The sequence below is a fragment of the Rhinolophus hipposideros genome (assembly GCF_964194185.1).
Source record: "Rhinolophus hipposideros genome assembly, chromosome: 11".
NCBI lineage: Eukaryota > Metazoa > Chordata > Mammalia > Chiroptera > Rhinolophidae > Rhinolophus > Rhinolophus hipposideros.
Genome location: NC_138057.1, coordinates 33049985 through 33067270, shown reverse-complemented (window position 1 = coordinate 33067270; position 17286 = coordinate 33049985). Strand labels below are relative to the sequence as shown.

The 17286-nt window shown below is 35.3% G+C and overlaps 1 protein-coding gene across 5 annotated transcripts in view; it reads right to left on the bottom strand.

Annotated features, from left to right (window-relative positions):
* Positions 1-17286, bottom strand: part of LOC308504976 (histone-arginine methyltransferase CARM1-like) — a 231913-nt gene that overhangs the window by 38279 nt on the left and 176348 nt on the right. For all 5 annotated transcript variants that reach the window (XM_081066633.1, XM_081066631.1, XM_081066630.1 and 2 more), the window contains one exon: positions 2915-3092. In XM_081066633.1, the coding sequence (XP_080922759.1) occupies positions 2915-3092 (178 nt within the window). The remainder of the gene's footprint in view (positions 1-2914; positions 3093-17286) is intronic.

The following is a 17286-nucleotide window of genomic DNA, read 5'->3' as shown; positions in this document are numbered from 1 at the left end:
TGAACACACAATGTGATCTATAGATGATGTATTACAGAATTGTACATCTTAAGTCTATGTAACTTTGCTTACAGTTGTCACCCCAATAAACTTGAATTTTTTAAAAAATACTGAGTATAAACGGTTTTCAAGTTAAAATTCTCTACCTAGCAATATGGCAAAACACAGACTCAATAAAAAGTAAATTCTTAAGCACCCATTCTCCAGACCTGTTGGAGAATATTCTTTGCTAAAATGATGGTGTAAACCAAAAAAGAGGAAGACACAAGAATGATGAGGGCAAGTCAAAGTATGGTAGTGATGCAACAGCCTGGAAACCAACCAGTTCATGAGTGGTAGAGGACAGAGGGATGACAGGAGGAAGGCTTCCACACAATAAATGCTGACAGGATCTGTCAGACCTTTTGGAGCATGGACAAAATTAGTCACGGCTATGTAAAAAAATTAAGCTAATGAAAAAACAAGGCAATTAGCTCCAAGAAAAGCAAAAGATTACATGAGAAAATACATAATTATATGCACCTACTATATCGCCTGATTCAGCACTTAACAACATTTACATTGTCATAATAATGTAAACACTGATTATTGATTTAACCAATATTTAACCAATAATGATCTAGGTCCATAGTTCTTTAAATTCTGAAATCCAAAAAGCTCTTAAAAGCAACAGAGTTTGCAATATCATTCGGTGGCCGAACCTGACCTGAACTGATGTGAGCCTAGTTAAGTCCTCATTTACTCACCTGCCATGCATAGTCCTATGTTTTGGTGCAGAAATAGAATGTATTTCATTGTGGAGTGATGCCCCAGATCCCGATGGAGGCATTCAATATTGTATGGTATATGACTCTTATTATCTTTCCAAAGTCTTCCAGATTCTGAATTCTGAAGTGTATCTGGCCCCAAGGGTTAGGATAAGGGATTGAGGACCTTAAGAAATATAGTGAGAGGCTAGGTGGAGGGAGAGTGCGTCAAGACGTGAAAGAGCTGCTATGTAGGAGAACTAACTTCTCAACCGCCGAGTGACAAGAATAGCAATATGATAGCTTTACATACAAATATGTAGATAAATAATAGGAGAAACAGAGAATAGAGTTGAAAGGGATTGTCTTTGGGGAGCAGACTCAGATAGGCAGACATGTGACAGAGGTTTACTATTTTCATTATAACCCTTCATGTCATTATTTGATGTTGTAAACTATGTCTTATTTTGATGGAAAATAAAAATAATTAGGGAAAAAGTCAATCATTCTTCCCTCAGGAACCCACAGGGTAGAAAGCTGATAAAATCAGTATTTACTTCAACTTGTCTAGTTAAAGATACATAGCCCAATACAAAATTTCAGATCCACTTCAAGTATCTGGGGAAATGCTCAGCTTAGAGAGGCTCAATCAGATGCACATTAATTAACTATGTGCGAAATGTCATCACATGAAAGCACCCAGCCATTTGAAAAAATCCAGATAAAACTATCAAACTCCTTCCTGGGGGGCATGAGGAGGAAACCCAAGCAGCTTTACTCCTTCACTGTCATCTCTCACAGTTCAATTTTATCGCTTGGACACAAGGCTTTCAAGGTCATCCGGGCTGTTTGACAACAGAAATGCTAACGAAGCTCTGGACATCAGGCATACTTTGCCTAAGGTTATTTGGTTTCTTTTTTGCACATGAATTTTTTAAGTGCATATTTATGAGCCCCTAAATTTGGAAACATGTAGGAAATTACAGATGAGGCTCAGGCTTTATTCACATGCATACACTGCGTAACTTGGTGAGTACAAGTTGTACTTTTATTTGCTATTTTGTCTTCATTGGATGGACATCAAGGTAGGAAGCCACAACATTTGGTAATTTAAAGTAAAACAATTAAGGCAAGAAGCTGCAATTCTCATGAGAGATGCAGCTGTTAAAACTGGCCCGATACCTTCTACATCTCGATTTAAAAAATGTGTTGTTGGAACATTTGCGCTCTCTCTGACGAAGAGTGAATCTTCAGTGCCTGTGTAGGAGTTGTGAGTGTGGGCTTCAGGGTCAGACAGACCTGGGGTCACATCCTTGCTCTGTCACTTATTAGAGATGTGTCTTTGCCAAGTGGCTTTGCCTCAGTATTCGCTTGATAAAGTGGGGATTGTAATAGTGCCTCCCACTAAGCCAGGTCTCAATCTTGGCACTGTTCCATTTTGGGCTGATACCTCTTTGATGTGTGAGAGGCTGTCCTGTAATTGAAGGATGTTTAGTAGCACCCCTAGCTTCTCCCACTAGATGCCAGTTGTGATACCAAAAATGTCTTCAGGCACTGCCAAATGCTCCCTGGGAAAGGAGTAAAGAATCATGGAGAATCTCAGCACTAACCATTCAAATAAATTAAAAACCCTCATCATTCATGCTTTGTAAGGTTTTCATAAAATAATTTATGCAAATTGATTAGCATAGGCAGACATTTGGTAAGCACAAATGTGCATTGGGCTTTGTATTTTTATCTCGAATATAGACGGTGATCATAGGGAAAAAACCACATAGAAAAGGAGTATGTCAGAAAAAACAAGCAGACACCAGTTTCTCACATTATAGAAGGCCAACACTTGAAAAGGCTTAAGAGATTATTTTTAATAATACAGATGAGACAAGGTCAAATATTTCTTCCTGAAGGAAGAAAGTGATAAAACCAGGACAAAAATGCATAATTCTGAACTGGTCCATACTGAATACTATGTGGGCCACTGCCATCAATATCTTTATGGTGGGAGACTAGGTCATTTGTTACGGAAAAACAAGATGAGAAAATCAAAGAATTGGTGAACTACAAAATGCTCTCTGTTCCTTTCTGTCAAGAATTGAATATGGGGAAAAGGATGGCAAATTTTACAGAAAATTTAGCCTATTTTTTCAAACCAGGATTGGCCAACTCACCATTTGTTTTCAGCCATTTTTTGGAATGAAGGTAACTCTCCAGCATCCTTTCATTGAACAGCATGTATCCCATCGGTTCGGAAATGATCACATCTACAGCCTCAGGAAGTGAGATTTCTTCAATTTTCCCTGGCAGAACAATGATCTTGTCTGAAAGGTGGTTATTTTTCACTAACATCTGAAAAAGATTAAATAGGGTACGAGTATTATTGTTACACAGAATCTTATGAAAAATAAGTGTTACAGGTTAGGGATTGATGGTGTGGTAGGAGTAAGAGGTTAAGTGGCATATTTGTTTCTATAAATACCTAAAAAATATTTTTTCTTACTGCACAAGTATTTCATATTTAATATAAATTAGAGGATACAGATATGAAACAAATAAAAACACCTCTAATTGTATCACATACAAATAATAACTATTAGTAGTTTGACGCATATGCTTCTAAACTCTTTATAAAAACATAAACTTGTATGTGTATATGTATGAGTGGGATGTGTCTTTGTATGTGTATGTATGCACATGAACTTTTTGGGGGGATTGTTTTTTATTAATAGCTTCAGTTTATTTCCCATTGTTCTGCCTGCAATAAAGATGCCAAAAAGTTCTGTACAATAACCTTGCATGAATTAATGATATTGATCCTTATTAAATTATCCCTTGATCTTTTGATTCCAAAAATAATGCCACGTTCATTAACCTGTCTTTAGAAGTACATTTTACAGTCATGGAGTCATTCTTCTTTGATGTCCTCTGTATTCTATTTAATAACTTTACTCAAAGGAGGGAACTTGAAGAGAAATGTACTTATTATATTTCCAATATAGGTCTTCTTAATGCCAAATATGACCTTTTCTACATGACCCAACATAAACATACACAGCACACTCCTTTTCAAGTCGTGGTTCCCTGAAACCCTGAGACATTTACATCTTTGCTCATTATAGTTATACATAATAAGGGACCTTACATTTTGTATTTTCATTAACTTGATCCCTTTCCTCCTCCTAAATGCAGTATACCATGAATTTATCATGATTCAGTTGTCAATTTCTGATCACTTCTTCACATGGCTTGTGTATTTTTCACCTTAAACCCTATCTTCTAGGGTGCTGCTCACCTATATGTGCCCTATAAGCTTATTAAATATCTTTTCTACTTATACTTTAAAAAAAAAAGAAATCAAGTAACGTTTGATTCAAGGAAAAACAATAAAGAAAACTATTTGAACATGTCACCCATTGTCATCATTGTCATCATTTACCTTGGAATTCCATTTATCATCACTCCACCCATGGAAATCAACTTCACGGGACCATGTGGAGACAAGGCCTAAAGGTTAAAGCTTTTGGTACCCTGCTTTTCTCTGAACATTCTCCTCTCAGGAGAGTCCATTCACATGCATGCTTCAGCAATGGGTCCATTGTGGAGGACTGTCCAAAGTTCGCTCTCACTTGAGCTCCAGCCATCATCTAACATTTCTACCAACGTGCTTTGTCATCTCCTTAGTATCGACAAGAGCCAACCTCAGCTTCTTCTTAAAAAGTAACCATTCCCTTAAATTTCCTTAAAATCTTTATATAATCTTGTCTTTCCTTGATTCTGTTTTGATCACTAACACTATAATCCTCAGTATCCTAGAAGCATACATAGTTGCTTCCCACAGACAATTAGCTCTATTTTATTGTTATTTCTGCCTTTCAGATATCTCATTTCCACGTTTTCTTTTCTGCCTGCACCAACTTGCCCAGTTCCTAATAGCTTCAAATCTAGAATTTAAAAATATCATTTATATAATGAAAATAATAATAGTAGTACCTACTTCATAGGCCTGCTTGAGGCCAAAACAAAGAATATTAAGCACTTAGGGCTAAGTATTAAAATTATTATCGCTACAGTATTATTTTTATTAAAGGAATAGCGTTCACTAAAAACAAGAAATGTAAATGAGCAAAAACACGAAACTGAAAATCACTTGTATTCCCATCATGCAGATGTAGGCCGGGTATATTTCCCAGAAGACATTTGAGTGTATCTCTGTTTATAAAAGCATATAATACTTTATAGTAATAATTCATAATCTTTTTTTCATGCTTTAGACCAGTTTTCTGATTTTTTTTTTTATATCATGACACACTTAAAAGTAACAGTTATTTTTATGGCACCCTAGGGTTAACAGGAAAGGACATTTGAGCTGGGAGCTCATGCTACACTAGATCCTGAGCAGCTCCCATGAGGGCAAAGATCATCAAAACTCAGAGCCTGGAATGCTTGTTGGGAGGCTCTGTTTTAGACATCTTTCCATGAATAGCTCTACCACACATTTTTTATTAGCTATATAGCATTTCATAGATGTACCTTGATTCATTTAACCAACCCTGTGTTATTGGATACTTAGGTTATATCACATTTTTTCATTATTATAATAGTGTACTGACAAATAATAATACAATTGAATCTCGGGACATACTTCCCACTACTTCCTTCAAAGTTAAAGGGTATGGAACTTTTAAGGGTTTCTGATTCACACTGCTCCATTGCCTTTCTCTCATCACACTTTCTCTCTTTGCCAGAAAGGTGATTCCATTTCTAAATTTCAAGCCCTTTCTAAATTCTGCTTGTGGGATGTGATGTCCGCACATCCTCAGTGTATAAAATAGCCTCGTCAACAAGATGTTGGAAGGGAAGATTTCTGTCTAAGTTTTGCCAGAGAAACCAGTATGATAAAATATCCAAGTGAGCATGAAATATACTCTGTGTGGAGAGTTTTCAGAGAATAACCCTAGACTCTTCCTTCTTGAACCCTCATAAAGATCAGAGATATAATAAGGCTTCAGAGAGAGGATTTCATGAGATGTCAGAAGGGCAATTTTGGATTCATAGGAAAAAATTCTGAGTCATTATTCTCACTGGTAAAGAAGAATATACTGCGTATGTGGAACTGAGCAAGCAAACAGGCCCGCCAGCAGGTCACGGTATCTTGTGACTTCATTTTTTTTTTTTTTTTTTACCAGATTCAAAGAATACTAGATCCAGTAAATGAAGATATGGATCCTAGTCACTCTTCTACTATCAAAAAGCTCCGTGACCTTGAGAAAATCACTTCAACTCTCTAAATTTTAGGTTCTTTCTTTCCAAATTAGAGTTTAAAACTAAGTCTCCTTCTATTTCCAACATTTTATGATTACAACGAAGCAAAATTTCTCCCAAGTACATTCCAGGAGTCCATGAACATAAAGACTTCATGATCAAATAATTTTGTAACTTCTTTATAATATATATCCCTCTTACAAATTCAAAGTCCATCAGCATTTTAATGGCTTTAAGGAATTCTACAGAAATGAAACATTTTGGCCTGGTAAAATCAAAGACATCCAAACTTATTCGAATACTTTGTAGTTCCCCCCCGCCCTGAACATTTATAGATCACCCATAGATCAATCTTTAGGAAACAATGAAAATAGTTATTTGATAATCCTAGGTTTGAACATAGTTCCTTGACACACATTTGAAAATAGGACATAAACTCAACCAAGAATAGCTCAAGACACAGAAGCAGCTAATTCCAGATATGACACATTCTATTCTTTGAATCAGTCTTGCTGCCTTCCTTCATCTTTGGTTTACAGGATTCTCAGTAGAGATAATTTTGTGTCACTTCATATATCATTCTTCAAAACTCAAACTCAGTAAACTATCCTTTCCAGGAAAAAATAAACTTCAATTTCTGTCCCTCCAAGTGCTGGAAAAGGTCCCTAACAAGAAGGAAGGCTCCATTATCCACCATATTCACAGGTATTTTCTGTGACCTGGCTCTTCTCTAAGAGTTCAGGACAGAGAGAGATTCCAAATAAACGCTCTTCTCCCAAGATACCATCAAGGTACAAGTAAACCCACACCATATCTTTGTTTTGATCCCGTTTCCTTGTTATTACATTGGGTTTCAAAAGCCTGTGCCAATAATCCTGTCACTTGTATCAGTTGCTTAAAACACACACACACACACACTCTTTAGGTGGTAGCAGCAGAATTCACCCTTTTACTATCACAGTAACTTCCAAGATAGATCAGGGATATCAGGGTATCCTGCTGTTCTTATCTCATTTGGGATGTTTTTCATCAAGTTGCATATGTTAAATATGTGTAGTTTATTCATGCCTGTTCAGTTTGGAAACTTAATTAGTATTAGAGGCTGTACTACTGTGTTTCCCCCCAAAATAAGACCTAGCCGGACAATCAGCTCTAACGCGTCTTTTAGAGCAAAAATTAATGTAAGACCCAGTCTTATTTTACTGTAAGTAAGACCTGGTCTTAATTTACTATAAGTAAGATGTGGTCTCATTTTATTTATAGTAAAATGATATCCCATTTTACTTATAATAAAATGAGACTAGGTCTTACATTAATTTTTGCTCCAAAAGATGCATTAGAGCTGAGTGTCCAACCAGGTCTTATTTTCGGGGAAACACGGTACACAATATAGCAATTAATTATATTCTATCTCAAAGCAGTGGAAAGAGCAAGAGTTTGGGAGGTGAAAGACTTGGGTGTTAGTTGTGGATCCTCTACTTCATAACTGTAAGACTATGGCCAAAACCCATTAATTTTTTGGAAGTCTATTTCTTCACCTATAAAATGAGAATAATAATAGTACTGATTCCACAGTGTTATTTCAAGGATCCAATCAAATGAGGAAGTAAAAAAATATGTCAAAGAGAATATAGATTAAATAGAAGAATTTAAAGAAAAGATGATAAAGCAACGGAACTGAGATTAAAAGGGATATTTCAGACCCAAGGAAACCAATCAAGAAGCAAAACAACATAATTACAGAATAATACATAACCAGTATCCAAGAAAAGAATATATGACATTTAAACTATATATAACTGTTTTGGAAAACCATTTGGCATGATTCAATAAAGCTAAAGATGTACTTATTCTGTAACTTAAAAATTTCACCCCCTAGAAATGTACATTCTAAAGAAATTCTTGAACAAATGTACAAGATAACGTGTACTAATTTTTTTATAATAATATTGCTAGTTACAAAATAAAATTTTAAAATTAAGTAACTATTGACAGGGAAATGGATGAATAAATGGTGGTATGTCCATATTACAAATACTACTCAACAGTGAAAAAGAAAGAATTAGAGGTATATATGTTAACCTAAATTATTTCATAAGCAGAATTTTAAGGAGGGGAGGAAAGCATGTTGCTGAAGAATACATGGTATGATTCCTTTAAAAAAATCAAATGTATTCAAAAGTAAACTGTAATGATTAGGATATACTAAATTATTAATATATTTTTTTGATATTCATTTTTTATTTTTTATATTTACTTATTTTTAATTAAAGTTTGTTGGGGTGAATATAAGAGGCAACCAACCAAATGGGAAAAGATTATTTTTTGAAACTCTTTTTTTGTAGTTTTGAAGTTTTTAAAATTAAAACTTAGTGGGGTGACAATGTAAAAATTAAAATTAAAATGTAAAAATTAAATTTTTACAATGTAAAAATTAAAGGCTGTGTAGAAAAAGGAACTCTCATACACTGTTGGTGGGAATGCAGATTGGTGCAGCCATTATGATAGTGTGGGGGTTCCTCAAAAAATTATGAATAGAATTACCATATGACCCAGTAATCCCTATCCTGGGTGCATACCAAAGAAATCTAAAAACATTTACCCCTAAAGATGTATGTGCTCTGAGGTTCATTGCAGCTTTATTTACAGTGCCCAACGCATGGAAACAACCAAAGTATCCTTTGATAGATGACTGGATAAAGATGTTGTGGTATATATACACAATGGAATACTATCCTGCTATAAGAAAATATGAAATAGCGCTATTTGCTACAAAATGGTTGGATCTTGAGATTATTATACTAAGTGAAGTAAGTCAGACAGAAAAATGTCGAGAACCATATGATTTCATTGATATGTAGAATATAAAACTGAACGCAACAAAAAAACAAAACAAACAAAGAAACAAAAACTCAGACACAGACAATAGTTTAGTGGTTATCAGAGGGTAAGTGGGGAGGGAGTGTGGTAGAAGAGGGTAAAGGGGGTCAAATATACGGTGTTGGAAGGAGAACTGACTCTTGGTGGTGAACACGTAATGTGATATAAAACTTTTACAGTAAACATAAAACTCAAGATGTTGGTAACTTCTGAGAGTGAAGAAAGGGAATTTGGGAGAGGCATACAAGAATTTTAATACATAGTTATTCTAGCTCTTAAATTGGGTTGTGGGTATATATACGTGTGTGTTTATTTTGTTAGAATCCTTTACACCCTATATTTATACTCACTTCTATTTCTGTATGCATGAAATATTTTCTAATAAGAAATTTAAAATTATGCTATTAATAGAAAAGTTTGAGATAATCATAATGAATGCAAATTAAAAAGGACAAAAAGGGCAAATTAAAAAGGCAAATTAAAAAGGATTTCTGCAATCAGAAAGAAGCTAATAGAAAGGGAAAAGAGATTAAAACAAAGCAGCATAAAGGTAATCAATGTCTCAGACGTATAGAAAAATAGAATGGAAAAATCACTCAAAGATCTATTAAAAGAAAATTCCCCAGAAATAAAAAAATGAATTTGTTAACAGAAAAAAATACATAGTGGCTATAGGACTATTTGATACAGTATTTTATAGGACTAAAATACATAGTGGTTATAGGACCATTTAATACTAAAATACATAGTGGTTACTAAATACTAAAATATTTAGTATTTTGGTTACTAAATACTAAAACACATAGTGGTTATAGGACTATTTAATACAGTAATAATAACTTGGAAATATATTCTGCTCGATATTTTGGCTTTAAAGGGAAAAAATAAATCCTAGGGCACCCAGGTAGAAAAATAAATAGCTTTAAAAGTGAAAGAAAGCAGACTGGCATTAGACTCCTCTATAGTCACATTCACTTTAAAAAGACAACGGGACAATGTCTACAAAATTCAGAAAAAAAATTGTGACCAAAAGAAGATTAAATGTAGAGAAGGTACTATTCAACCTTCAATTCTTCAGGGTACATGTAGAGAAGGGTAAATGTAGAGAAGGTAAATGTAGAGAAAATGTAGAGAAGGTACTATTCAGGGTAAATGTAGAGAAGGTACTATTCAACCTTCAATTCTTCAGAAGGTACAATTCATGTAGAGAAGGGTAAATGTAGAGAAGGTAAACGTAGAGGTAAATGTAGAGAAGGTACTATTCAGGGTAAATGTAGAGAAGGTACTATTCAACCTTCAATTCTTCAGAAGGTACAATTCTTCAACATGAAAGAATTCAGGGTATATAGTACCCATAAACCCTTCTACAAAAAATGCTTTGCCAAAACAAAAAAAGAATCTACATAATTAGGAGATGTACTAAATTTTAAAAAGGTAATAAAGAAGCTATAATTAATCTTTATAACAAAGATTAATAGTTAGAAATTAGTCCCTCTAATTATAGAACAAATGCTAAAAAATTGCATTAATTTTGTTTATATTTCAGGAAGAAAAACATTATAACTTGAAAATATAAAAATATGTAACAAAAGGGATAAAAGGAAGGAAGAGATATGAGAATGACTTCATCTCTTTCATAGGAAGGAGTGAATTTTTATCATAAGGTTAAAGAAAGAACATTCCAATTTCTTACTGTTTTCTGTAACTTTAAAGGAATTCTTTAGAAAGTAATTTATGCATGAAGAAACTCTTATTTAAAGTTGAGCAATTTCTTTTTTACCTCAGTGTCTTTTCCTTCTGTTAAATTCAATAAAGTTTGATTTTTATTTAATACTTTTTATTTAAAATACAACAGATCATATAATCTCATCTTCCTTAAAGTATTTCTACCTATTCTTCTCTTTGCATATTTGCACAAAAATGTCTGGAATGCTATTCATCCAGTCTTGATGATGATTATTATTATGGTGGTTCAAAATTTTTCTTCTTTGTTAAATTTTTCAATTGCTTAGTTCTTTATCACAAGGTAATATAAAAACAGCAAAGTGATTTTTCTTTAAAGAGAAACATTAGTAAAAGCTGAGATCTAAGACTCCTCTCTTGTCTGAGACTCCATAGAAACACAGGAAATTATCTAAATCAGAAAGAAACCTTACCATGCATGTACATTAAAAAGAGGTAGCAAAGGAGGAGAAAGTTTGAGGAGATTTTAGAAGACAGACAGTAGACTGGATTGCATTAACGGAGAAAACAGAACACATTATTCTGAACCCCTAAATACCAGAGCAAAGAAAAGTTTTTCTGTAATAGAGTCAGGAAAAAAATTCAAATGTTGAGTCAGCAAATGCCAAGAGCAGAAGCAGCCTATGCAACCACCCTGTGGGCTAATCCCCACTCCCTATCACCTCATCCCCAGCTTTAGGTGTATGGATTCTGTGAGGCTGATATCTTTGGGTTTTATACCCAGCTAAAGTTCTTAGCACTGCTTGTTTGATATGTCTTAGTAGGGATTCTAGTGTGGATAATGAAGCTGGAAAGAGAAGCAGAGAAGATCGTGGGGTAACTGCATTCCAATTTCAGACTTTGAGTGAAGAAAACTATGAGGGAGTACCATCCAAAGTTCCATTCCCAGGATAAAACTCTTACTGTGGCAGTAGTGCAGGTTCCTAGGCTACCAGTGACCTGTATACCCATTTACTTTATAGAGACACTTACTTGTCAACACATCCTCCCTACACTTAGGCAAAGGCTTTGGTCTTCTCTCCCTTACAAGAGAGAGGCCTATTGGGCACATAGACTCACTATCTATACTAAGCAACCTAGTTCTTTACTCATCAGCTAAGAATGAGTAAACAAGAATCTCCAGATGTTAGAGGAAAACAGTATAAAAGAAAAAGTTGGAGATTAACAAAAGAACAAATAACTCCAAGGAAAACAGAATATGACTTTTTTTTAAAAAAATTACTAACCTTAGAGAGGAGAGATTTTATAGTCATCAAACAAGCTAGGCTGCTATAAAATTAAGAATACGATTATTGGAAAATGACTCAGTTGGTGAGTTGCCAAAGTTTAACACCAAGATAGGAATCTGTGAAATAAATTTGAGGAAATCTGACGATAGAGCAAACTCAAACAGATAAAAATCCATAAAAGAATAGTCAAGTAGATGGGGACATAATAGTTAAATAATAGAAAAAAATCTCAGAACTCAAGAAAGAGATTAGTCTTTAGACTAAAAGAGTCTACTGAATTTGAAGCAGGGTGGACTAGCTCTAAACATTAGTCCGCGTCTAGATACGAGGTCTGATAATTAAGATTGTGAACTTGTTGCAACGATGTTGCTAACCTTTTTTGATATCAGAGGGATTATGAATTTGTACCAACTGTACAAACAGTTAACCAGGTTTATTATTTGGAAGTGCTGAAAAGGTTGTGTGAAAAGTTAGACGACCTGAACTTTTTGCCAACAATTCATGGCTCTTGCATCACAACAATGCACCAGCTCACACGGCACTGTCTGTGGGGGAATTTGTAGCCAGCAAACAAATGACTGTATGGGAGCACCCTCCGTACTCACCTGATCTGGCCCCCAGTGACTTTCTTTACCCTAAAATAAAGGAAATATTGAAAGGAAGACATTTTGATGACATTCAGGATATCAAGTGTAATATGGTGACAGCTCTGATGGTCATTCCAGACAGAGTTCCAAACTTGCTTTGAAGAGTGGACTAGGTGCTGACATTGGTGCATAGCTTCCCAAGGGGAGTACTTCAAAGGTGACCGTAGTGATATGTAGCAATGAGGTATGTAGCACTTTTTCTAGGATGAGTTCACAAACTTAATTGTCAGATCTTGTGCATCATGGCAAAATTTGACAACCTTAGGAATAAAGGAAAGATCCCCAAAGCTTTCAAAGTTAAAAAAAAACAAAAACATTTGCTTCAAATGAAAAAGAATTATATTGATACCAAATTTTCATCAGCAACATAAAACATTAACAGATAATAAAGAAAGTTCGGAGGGAAATGACTTTTGAACCTAGAATTTTATACCCAGACCCAAATCCAAAAAGTGTGAGGAAATGGACATTTTTAGACATAGAAAGACTCAAAGGTTTTTAAATTGCATGTCATAATGAAAAAAATAGGAGGAATCAATCAAAAAGAAAAATATATAAGAAAAAGGATACTGTACCTAGAAAAAACAGTGGCAACCTGAGTATAAATGATGAATGAAGAAATCTGGAAAGAAATTAAAAGTTTATCCATTTTTGATATATAGAATATTCTTCTTGGAGTAGCAAGAGTTCAGTGACATGAGATAACATTTTCTTTTCTGTGAGTCCAAAGAAACTACTTGATTCCATTGGGAAAGCTATTAAGTATATGATCATTATACTTAATACGTTTTTCTGGGGTTTAAATTTTCAGAGACAACCCACAGACAAAGACTTAGCTAAGTATTCTAAATCTTGACAATGTAGAAATAATATAACCAAACAAAATTGGGAGTTGTACCTCAAGAGGAAAGTTTCTCCTTTGTTACATTGCGAGTCAACAGTATATCCAAAATAGGTAATTCAGGAAACAGAAATATGCGTATGATGATATACAGTTATGATGGCAATCAGCTAAAGAAATTAAATGAAAATTTAGAGCAGTTCACACTAGGAAATGTGATCAGGCATGAGTGGGTGAGTGGGAGATGATTACTTTTTATTTTAGATCTACCTATATTGCTTGATTCCCTTTCCCAGGTATAAGTTATTACTTTAAAAGAAAAAAAGATAGTCAGCAGTCAGTCCCCCAAACAATAATATACCTGGGCAATCTTTCTTTTAGCCCCATCCCTTAATGGGCAACTCTGAATACCTGCTCAGACATTTAAAAAAGCAATATTAACCTGACTGTTAAAAAGTTCAATGGCTTTGGTTTACTTAAATAGAATATTTAAGTTAAACTTCTTTGCTCACTACCCGTTCTGATCCTGTCATTTTATAACTCAAGAAACTCAGTCCTAGGGAGGTCAGTGTCCAACCTAAGGACACATCACAAAACAGTGGCAGACTTGGACGACAGTGATTATATTTATCAATGTGTTTCATCAAGTTTAGTTCATAATGGTGATTGGTGATAGTAGCATTACAGCATGGCTCCTTCCTGAGAAGGGTCTGAAGAGGAGGTATCAATGCTGTCTCTCTTCCTTTTGCCTTTCCCTTCTTCAGTACACACCTGCCTCCTGCCTCTAATCAAGGTGATTACAGCTCTGAGCACTGCATATGACCCATCATGGGCCACTGGTGCTTAATTATCAGTGTGCAGAAAATAGGGCCTTCTGAAGTCTGCTGAGAAAGAGTAAATGGGCCCTTGGGGGAACCAGCCAGAGATGTGATTGCAAAAACCCTTTGCAAACAAGAACGAGTTGGCAGGGCAATGAGGACAACACACATAGAGAGAAAGACAGAGAATGACAGATGAGGGAGACAGACGCAGAAGGAAGGAAAACAGAGGCAAATAAATGGACTTTTTCTCCTTGTTTCTTGTTGGGGCGACTTAAGGGCAGAGTTAGAGGAGTCCAGAAGTTTTCTGTACTGAATAATTATATGCCCCCTTATAACTTGCAGAATCTCCAAAGAGACAAAGTCTCATGAACTTTTATGAGGGAAATGCTGCCAATCCTATAGTTTGGCCACCAGCAAACAAACAAACAAATAAACAAACTACTACTACACTGGCAACTTTAACACACACAGTTGTTTCCTTCTAAAGATGTTCCAGAATGCTCAAAAACTGGGGAAGAACATCCAGGAAACAGACAAGCTGTCTAGGCTTGGAAAGGATGTTCTGACCAAGTTATAAAGTAACCACTAAGAAATACCTAATGTCTATAGAAGCAATTTCACAGTTACGTGGAGGTGGGGTCAGGGGGTTGTGCCTTTGTACATCGTATTAGCCAGCTTATTTTCCCTCTATTGGAAGGTAAATTTTCTCTTTGAGACTAAATATGTGACAGCAGGTGCCATGTCTACTTTGCTCATGTAGCAGAGTATCTGGCACTTCGAAGACATCCAATAAGTATTTGTTAATTACCTCACCGAAGGTGATATAGCAGCCCTTGGAATTCAATTTCCATCCTAGTTTGTAAAGTTATTACCAACACACAGGTCCAGTTCAAAGACACACACAAAAAATCATCCTTTGCCCTTTCAATCTCTACACTGGTCCTCTGGTAGCAGAAGATAAATGGCGAGTAAGTGGTTAAAAGGAATTTGAGGGATAGTCTTTCTATCTCTCTAAATGCTGGCATATGGGCCAACAAGGAGAAGGTAATTTAGGTACGTCAGGGAAACGTTTTTAAATTATGAGACTTTAAAATGGATGGGAAAGCGACTGGGTGTCCTATCTAGCATACCCTTTCAGGTTATCTCTGCCTTTCAGTGTCTCCAAGCATTTTACAACTCTACAAGAAGAACCGATGATGACGCTAGTAATTCTGTCCTCAGAAATAGAAAGGAATTGTATCAGGGTGAATGTAACTGATTATTGTCCTGTGGATAGACCAGTCTTGCATCTATTTGTAAATGCTTTCAGCATTCCTCATTGCCTATTGCTATGGATTCTCTGAATTCTCCTTTGAATGGGTTTAATATCTTACTAGTTCATCTATTAATAAGTTAAATGAAATACTTGGCACATGTTCATTTAATATTTGTATGACAGTCATGACTTTTTAAAAAATGATCTTTTAGCATTTTAATACACCATTTTCACTTTAGTTCTGGGACATGATTTATTCTGTTACCTTTTCATGACTTTTTCCCCTCTTCCTTTTTCCTTCTCTTGTATGCATGATGTTGTATGGCATGTTAGTTAAGAGTCCTTGCTTCTGAGATAACAGACCTGAGTTCAAGTCTCTGCTTCTCCATTTTCTAAGAATCTCGGTCAAGTTAAATAATTTCAAGCCTCAGTTTGCAGAAGAAATGGGACTGCAATGTAGACAGTTGGTCAGGTCACCAGGTAGCAATTCTCGACAACAGGTATTCCCTTCTACTCTTTCCCCAGAAAGCCATACAAATTTATACTTTATGTGACAACTGTTACCATGTTTCCCAGAAAATAAGACCTAGCCGGACAATCAGCTCTAATGCATCTTTTGGAGCAAAAATTAATATAAGACCTGGTCTTATTTTACTATGTAATTACATTACATTACATTAATGTAATTATATTACATTACACCCAGTCTTATAATAAGACCCAGTCTTATGTTATATATGATAATTATTATATATTATGTTATGTTATATACAACATAAGACCCGGTCTTATGTTATATATATTATTATATATTATGTTAGGTTATATATAAGACTGGGTCTTATTTTACTATAAGACTGGGTGTAATGTAATATAATGTAATGTAATATAATGCAATATACTATAATATAATACTGGGTCTCATATTAATTTTTGCTCCAGAAGATGCATTAGAGCTGATTGTCCGGCTAGGTCTTATTTTTGGGGAAACACAGTAGTTGCCTATCTAAGTCCATTCTAGCCTTTTATTTTACTAATAAAATGCTATATTACTGGAGGCAACAAAGTACAAACTAAAATACTATATTTCCCAGTTTCTCTTGCAGACAAGTGTGGCTAACTGACTTAAGTTCAGACCTATGAGATGTAAGCATGGATTGTTGGGAGGGACTTCCAAGAAGGTTCCTTAAGAAGAGGAGACAAAGCTAGGGGGAGACATTTTACTGAGTCCTCCCTATTTCCATCCTATTGCTTAGAACATGTATTTGTTAGCTGAAGCTCTAGCAACCATCTTGGATACTGGGGTAACTTTCATGAGACAAACCATATACCAGGATAATGTAGCAAGAAGACACAAGAAGCCTGGAGCCCTATGAATTTTGTGGAGCTGCTACAACGCCTTAGGTTCCCTCCATCAGACTTCTTTTCCAATGAGATAGAAAAGCTCCATGTGATTACATCAGCGTTAATCTGGGTTTTCTGTTACATGGAGATGAACTAACAGATAAATGTTGGGTGTCTTGCTCAGCCCAAGGGGGCTCTCAACCACAACAGTCATAAGGGAACCACATAGTCTGAGCACTCACCTCCATTTCCACCCTTTTGCTATTTATACCTGGGTCACGGTGGGCTCCTAAGGAGCATGAGGTAGTGGAGAACTGGTGTGAAGGGTGAAGTCTCCTCTCTATGCCTCCCTTTGCACAAATGAGGAAATTTCTCTTTGGGGCGATGTTTTTCCACCCATGAGCAATCTTCACAGTATAGAGGGCTAAGTGTCCAGTGTAATTCTGGGCTCTAGAAGAATCCTAAATATTAGTATGTCAATTAAAAAATTTAATTTTGATTTGCCTCCTCAGGGCAGATAT